Here is an 8,039-nt window from a genome sequence, read left to right as displayed (position 1 = left end):
GGGGGGGGGGGGGGGGGTTGTCCTGTCCTTGTTGCGGTTGGAGGGTTGGGATTCGAGGGTGGAGGGTCAGGAAGTGGATGAGATGTGCTGGAGGGCATCAACCACCATGTGGCAGGGAAAATTGCAGAATAAAGGGGAGACCATCTGGTGTTCTGTGATGAAACTGGTCCTCCTGAGAGCAGATGCAGTGGAGGTGGAGGAATTGGGAATAAGGGATAGCGCTTTTACAGGAGGCAGGGTGGGAAAAGGTGCAGTCCAGGTAGCTGTGGGAGCCCTTCCTATCTGTCTGCTCCACCCTCCTCTCCAACCTATTACCGTTACCCCACACCATCTCCATCTACCTATTGCACTCTCAGCTACCTTCCCCCTCAGCTCCACCCCCCATCCCATTTATCTCATCCCCCCCCTCGGTGCTCAGCCTCATTCCTAATGAAGGGCATTTGCCTGAAACATCAATTCTCCTGCTCCTCAGATGCGGCATGACCTGCTGTGCTTTTCAAGTACCACACTCTCAACTCTGATCTCCAGCATCTGCAGTCCTCATTTTCACCATCATCAGTTAGGCCATAGAGTACAGACATTAGGAAATTATGTTGCAGTCTTCAAAGACATTGGTGAGGCCGCACTTTGAATATGGTGTTCAATTTTGGTCACCTTGTCATACAAAGGAGATTATTAAACTGGAAAGAGTGCAGAAGAAATTTGCAAGGATGTTGCTAGGACCCAAGGGACTGAGTTATAGGGAGCAGTTGGAGAGTGTAGGAGATTGAGGGGAGATCTTGTACAAGTGCCCAAGATCATGAGAGGCATGGATATAGTGAATGCACTCAGTCCTTTTCCCAAGGTTGGAGAAATCGAGAATTAGAGGGAATCAGTTTAAGCTAAGAGGGAAAAGAATAAATGGGAACCCGAGGGGCAACTTTTTATATAAAAAAAAGACAGGGATAGTAAACATATGGAATGAGCTGCTAGCAAAAGTGGTTGAGGCAGGTTTGTTAACAACATTTAAAAGGTATTTGGACAAATACATGGATAGGAAAGGTTTAAGTATTTGGGTCAAGTACAGGGAAATGTGTATAGATGGATATTTTGATTGACATGGACCAGTTTGGCCAGACAGACCTGTCTCTGTGCTGTATAACTCTATGTTTGTGTCAAATAGATGGTGGACAGGCTTTGGGGAGTCAGGTGAGTTACTTGCCACAATATTACTGGCCTCTGAACTCTTGAAGCCAGTGTTTATGTGATGAGTCCAGTTGACTTTCTGGTAACCCTAAGGATGTTGATTGCAGGGGACTCAGTGATGGTAACACTTGAATACTAAAGGGGAATGGTTCAGTGATCTTATTGGTGATGGTCATAGCCTGGCATTCTGTGGCATAAATGTTACTTGCCACTTGTCAGCCCAAGCCTGGATTTTGTGCAGATCTTGTTGCCTTTGAATATGGTCTCCTTCAATAACTGAGAAGCTGAAAATTATGCTGAACATTGTGCAGTGAATATCTACACTTATGGAGGGAAGGTCATTGATGAAACAGCTGAAGATGGTTGGGCCAAGGACACTGCTCAGAGGAACCCCTGCAGACATGTCCTGGAGCTGAAATGACTGGCCTCCAACAACCATGATTATCTTCCTACATGCCAGATGACACCAACCAGCAGCGAGCTTCTCCCCGATATCCACTCCAATTTTGCTCAGGCTCCTTGATACCACACTGTCAAATGCAGCATTGATCTCAAGGGCCACCACTCTCACTGCACCTGGACAACATTCAGGCTTGGCTAATAAATGGCAAGTTATTTCATGCTACACAAGTGCCAGGCACTAACCTCTGGCAAGAGAGAATCGAATCATCACACTTGGCTGTTAATGGCATTACCAACTCTGCATTCCCCAACATCGTGGTGGAAGGTTGCATTGACCAGAAATTGAATTGGACCTTTATGCATTGTGGTTACAAGAACAGTTCAGACGCTGGTAATTCCACATTGAGAAACTCACCACCTGCTTTCCCAAAAACCTATCCACCATTTACGATGCAGTGTGCTGGAGTACTCTCCACTTTCCTGTAAGTGCAGCTCCAACACTACAAAGGAACTTGACACCAAGCAGGCTATTGGCTGGAACCTCATCTAGCAGCTTCAAAATTCATTTCTTCCACCAAAGCAGTGGCAGTCATGCACACCATCTCCACGATTTTCAGAACCCAGCAAGACTCCTGTGACAGAACCTTCCAAACTGACGATCTCTACCACCTAAGGTGGCCAGGGCAGTAGGTACATGGGAGCACTATCAACAGAGCTTTCCTGAAACCCACATACCAACCTGCCTTGGCACTACGTTGATACTCCTTCACTGTGGCTGGGTCAATATCATAACAGTCCCCCAACAGCTCTGTGGTGTACCTGCACCACACTGATTCCAGCATTCAACAAGGCAGTTAGGCGACTTTCTCCAGGGCAATTGGGGCTGGGCAGCAAAGGCTTCCATGGAAGCAATGCCCTACAAACAAAAAATATATGGGCAATTTCTTCAGCATGTACTTAACAGAAATGCAGTTAGCTACATTATTCCAGTTACTTTAGTTGGGGCAAACCAAGAATTAGATTAGATTACTTAGTGTGGAAACAGGCCCTTCAGTCCAACAAGTCCACACTGACGAGCCAAAGCGCAACCCACCCCTACATTTACCCCTTCACCTAATACTACGGGAAATTTAGCATGGCCAATTCACCTAACCTTACAATATAATATTTTAAGAAAGACCTTCAAAAACATTGAAATATGCTATATTTTATTGATTGAACTTGTGCAATTCCAACAAGTAACTTATTGACATAATCAGGTGTCATAGATGTACATTCAATCCATAGAGAAATGCAATGCACCAGAGGAAAGAAAAGCAAATCAAACATTGACAATGATTTTAAAATCTTGTTCAAAACAGTAACAGAAATAAATGTTTTAACCTGAATTGGCATCATATTGGCTTGCATAAGGTCCAGCTTACCACAGAAATTAAATCTTTCCAAGAAAAACTTACCCATATTTGAACTAGTCCATTGGTTTAAATTGACTATAATGAAGTGAGAATGTTGCAACACATCCCATTCAAGAAAAATAGAAGTTTGGCCAATTGACCTATAAATGTGTTCCGTATGTGCAGCTGAGCTGCTCCAGGGCCTGCTCCCATGATGCACAAATATTAGAAAGGAACTACTTCCCATGGGGAAGAGGCCAGAAATAATACATCACTATCCAATAGTGATGCAGATGCAGTAAACAGGAGAAAACAACACATTCTTATGCTTCTATGGTCCTGCATTACAATAGGTTTATTATTTTCTTTAAAAATCACCCAAAGCCCCAACACATACTGCACCAGTAACACAATATTTGTATTCTTCTATTTTTGTATTTTCTATTGCTGTACCTTCAGTCTAGTTTGAATGAGTCTGCCAATGGCAGTTTCTACCAATACAGCTGCAAAACTACAACAGCTTAATATTTTCCAGTAATTGGCATAATCAGCTGAAGTGCAAATTTATTAATCAGCGAACGACTCGCAACTAGCTTGCACAGCTTGCTCCAAAGTTTGTGACCCAATCTTTTAGACACTTCTCCCCGGGCACTTGAGATTTTTTTTTAAGCAAGATGCTATCATTTTATCATGATGCAGAATAGTGTTCTGCACTTAAATGGACTGGATCATTCAAATGACTGAAAGTTCAGTTAAACATAAGTGGGGGACAAAAAGCTAGTATTGCAAAACTCAGCACAAGTGAAGGGCTGCACTAACACTAATCTAGACTGCCAAAATTATAATGAAATCAGTCTGTCCAAGTGGCTTGGATAGGAGTCTAGGTGCCCACAAGACGCTGAAACCGACAGAAGCAAATCTCCACAAAATCTTCCAGGCAAATAGAAATTATAGAGTTTATTCTCTATACTATACAGTAAGCAGCTACTCAGAAAAGTTCACTGATTTACTGAAATATTAAAGAATCTTTTCCTCTACCTGATACATGTAGTCTCCGAGACGTAACAGCTTGCAAAAAAAAAAAGCATCATTCAAAAAACAGAAATGGTATCCCATTAGATATCCATTTAAAACTGGCTTTGAGCAGACTGCTTGTAACTTTATCTTCTGATTAGTTGGATGACATCTTTGCCTGTACTCCCATTTCAAATCAGTGTCACAGGGAATTGACTGGCTTACAATAACTGGACAGATTTCAAGCCTCTGGATGCAAGTGATGATAACAACTGATTGTTGCACTTGATAAGTTTTAGCACATATGAGAATAACACTTGAAATTTACGATTCTAAGAACTGTATGTAATTCAGTTAATAAGTTATCTTAAAATTCAGTCTTTATTTCTGGCAGACTCATATCATGAACTGTGCAATGAGATTAGCCACACCAAGAACTATAAGAGAACTGTGGAAGATCGCAGACGGCCAACTCAGCTGTCCTCTACGGTGGAGTGACATCATATGAATAAGAGATGGATAAACAAATACAAAGGCAAGACCACATGTTGCTCCTGAATACCTGCAGTAAAGAAAATCAAAAATGATAGAAAATAATATAATCGCTTCAGATTTTTTTCATAACCTTCAACAGGAGGGAACATGTTCGAGATTGAAGAAAATCTCCAAAGTGAAATCTCAAATCCCAAAATGAAATCATGCAAAAGATCATAAAAAACATAATAGGAACAGAAGTAAACCATGCAATCCCTCAAACTTGCTCCACATTCAGCAAAGTGGCTCATCAGATTTTAGCTCTGCATTCCTGCCTCCCCATAATACCTTTTAACGCCCTACAAGTCAAAAATCCATCCACTACTGTCTTAAAAAAAACACACTGACCTTGTCTCTATTGTTCTCTAGCTAAGAGTTCCATGGATTCAAGACACTGAGAAAACTTCTCATCTGTCTTATTTTCAAACTATATCCTCTAGTTTATAGTATGACCCCCAAGGAGAAACATCCTTTCATCATCCACTAATTTATGCCCCCTCAGGGCCTTAGTTATCCTCAGTGGCATTTGGCTTTTGGTTTGAACATCTCTCTGGAAATTGAGTCAGACACATATTGAGCTCAATCTGCTCCATAACTGTGGAAAGGATGTTCTCCGCTTTGGCAGTGTGTTTATTAGAAGCAGCTAGTCACACTTGGCCTTGTACCAAGGAAACATTACATTGTCTTGGTCCTTCAAGTATTTTCCTTGAGTCAGTCCAATAAGATAATCTCCAATTCATTTAAATACTAATGGATCCAACCTGTCCAACCTTCACTAACAAAATAATCTCTCCATCCCAGTAAATGTTTGAGTGAATCTTCGTTAAACCACTTCTAATACAATCATTTCTTAATTAAGGTAACCAAAACTGTACTCAGTACTTCAGATGTGGCCTCAATGACCCTAACAACTGTAGCTACACATCCCTATATTTATGTCCCACTTCCTTCACAATAAATGACGTTCCTTGTCTTCTGAATCACCTTTCATATTTCCATACTTTGTAGTGTGCACCTAAACATTGCTAAAACAGGCAGCACAATGGCTCAGTGGTCAGCACTGCTGCCTCACAGCACCACTGCCTCACAGACCAGGCACCTGGGTTCAATTCTACCCTCCAGTTGCATATTCTCCCAGTATTTGCATGGGTTTTCTCCCGGTGCTCCAGTTTCCTCCCGCAGTCCAAAGATGTGCAGGTTAGGTGGGTTGACCATGCTAAATTGCCCATTGTATCCAAGGATGTGCAGACTAGGTGGATTAGCCATGGGAAATGCAGGGTTACAGGGTAGGGGTGGGATGCTTTTCGGAGACTCTCAAGATACTGAATGGCCTGCTTCCAAACTGTAGGGATTCGATGATTCTAAAAGGAGACTTTAAGCTGAAACTTTTCAACTTACATTCAGAGGTAGGATGAAAGAAACAAATTTGAACAAGAAAAGAGAGACACACCGGTGGGCGGCACGGTGGCACAGTGGTTAGCACTGCTGCCTCACAGCGCCAGAGACCCGGGTTCAATTCCCGCCTCAGGCAACTGACTGTCTGGAGTTTGCACATTCTCCCAGTGTCTGCGTGGGTTTCCTCCGGGTGCTCCGGTTTCCTCCCACAGTCCAAAAATGTGCAGATCAGGTGAATTGGCCATGCTAAAAATTGCCCGTAGTGTTAAGTGCAGGGGTAAATGTAGGGGAATGGGTCTGGGTGGGTTGCGCTTCGGCGGGTTGGTGTGGACTTGTTGGGCCGAAGGGCCTGTTTTCACACTGTAAAGTAATTAATCTAATCTATAAGACACCATTTTACACAGCATGAGAAGAGTGTACTATTCAATAAATTCATAAAGGCTTTTCTCGTAACAGGATGCTGCTATTAAGTCAAAAGTAAGTTTTGCCAACCACACAAAATGAATGAGATATGGGAGTTCCAGTGATAGTATGATGCCAGATACCTTGGGTATACGTCTTAACAAAGGCAGAACGTATCAAATACATCATGTTGACCATTCATGAGCTGACAGCATGCGACTCACGCTCAACCAGCCCATGCTTTTAAGCCTCAAAAAAGGTGTATGCGTCATTGGATGTGATTCTTATATTGAAAGTTATGTATTACATAATCCACTAGGTAAAAACTAACTCGAGGACCGCTGAAGCCAAACACCAACTCGAGGACACCTCTTCCTACCGCCCTCTCGACCATGACCCCATCCCCCATCACCAAACCATCATCTCCCAGACCATACAGAACCTCATCACCTCAGGAGATCTCCTACCCACAGCTTCCAACCTCATAGTCCCCACACTGCCTGGTTCTACCTCCTTCCCAAGATCCACAAGCCTGACCACCCTGGCCGACCCATTGTCTCAGCATGCTCCTGTCCCAGTGAACTCATCTCTACCTACCTCGACATTGTCCTATCCCCCCTCGTCCAGGAACTCCCCACATACATTCGAGAAACCACCCACAACTCCTCCAAGACCTTTGTTTCCCCGACCCCCAACACCTCCTCTTCACCATGGATATCCAATCCCACTACACCTCCATCCGCCATGACCAGGGCCTCCAAGCCCTCCGTTCCTTCCTCTCCAGACGTCCCCAACAGTACCCTTCCACCGACACTCTCATTTGGCCGAACTGGTCCTCACCTTTAACAATTTCTCCTTTGAATCCTCCCACTTCCTCCAGACCAAAGGGGTAGCCATGGGCACACGTATGGGCCCCAGCTATGCCTGTCTCTTTGTTGGATACGTAGAGCAGTTGATCTTCCGTAATTACACCGACACCACTCCCCACCTCTTCCTCCGCAACATTGATGACTGCATTGGCGCCACCTCATGCTCCCGCGAGGAGGTTGAGCAATTCAGCAACTTCACCAACACATTCCACCCTGACATTAAATTTACCTGGACCATTTCTGACACCTCCCTCCCCTTCCTGGAACTCTCCATCTCCATTAATGACAACCGACTTGACACTGACATTTTTTACAAACCCACCGACTCCCACAGCTACCTGGATTACACCTCTTCCCACCCTACCTCTTGCAAAAATGCCATCCCATATTCCCAATTCCTCCGCCTCCGCCGTATCTGCTCCCAGGAGGAGCAGTTCCACCACAGAACACACCAGATGGCCACCTTCTTTAGAGACCGCAATTTCCCCTCCCACGTGGTTAAAGATGCCCTCCAACGCATCTCATCCACATCCCGCACCTCCGCCCCCAGACCCAACCCCTCCAACCGCAACAAGGACAGAACGCCCCTGGTGCCCACCTTCCACCCTACCAACCTTCGCAAATCATCTGCCGACATTTCCGCCACCTCCAAACAGACCCCACCACCAGGGATATATTTCCCTCCCCACCCATTTCCGCCTTCCGCAAAGACCATTCCCTCTGTGACTACCTGGTCAGGTCCACGCCCCCCTACGACCCACCCCCCCATCCTGGCACTTTCCCCTGCCACCGCAGGAACTGTAAAACCAGCGCCCACACCTCCTCCCACACCTCTATCCAAGGC

At 44.7% G+C, this 8,039-nt stretch overlaps 1 protein-coding gene across 6 annotated transcripts in view; it reads right to left on the bottom strand.

The window, feature by feature from the left end:
- Positions 1–2,778: 2,778 nt before the first annotated feature.
- The window catches only part of slc38a9 (solute carrier family 38 member 9), a 72,405-nt gene continuing 67,144 nt past the window's right edge, over positions 2,779–8,039 (bottom strand). For all 6 annotated transcript variants that reach the window (XM_043688658.1, XM_043688650.1, XM_043688666.1 and 3 more), the window contains one exon: positions 2,779–4,557. In XM_043688658.1, coding sequence (XP_043544593.1) covers positions 4,392–4,557 — 166 coding nt within the window. In that variant the 3' untranslated portion in view covers positions 2,779–4,391. The remainder of the gene's footprint in view (positions 4,558–8,039) is intronic.

The sequence above is a fragment of the Chiloscyllium plagiosum genome, chromosome 1 (genome assembly GCF_004010195.1).
Source record: "Chiloscyllium plagiosum isolate BGI_BamShark_2017 chromosome 1, ASM401019v2, whole genome shotgun sequence".
NCBI classification, from domain to species: Eukaryota; Metazoa; Chordata; class Chondrichthyes; order Orectolobiformes; family Hemiscylliidae; genus Chiloscyllium; species Chiloscyllium plagiosum.
This window is presented reverse-complemented; position numbering and strand designations above follow the sequence as displayed.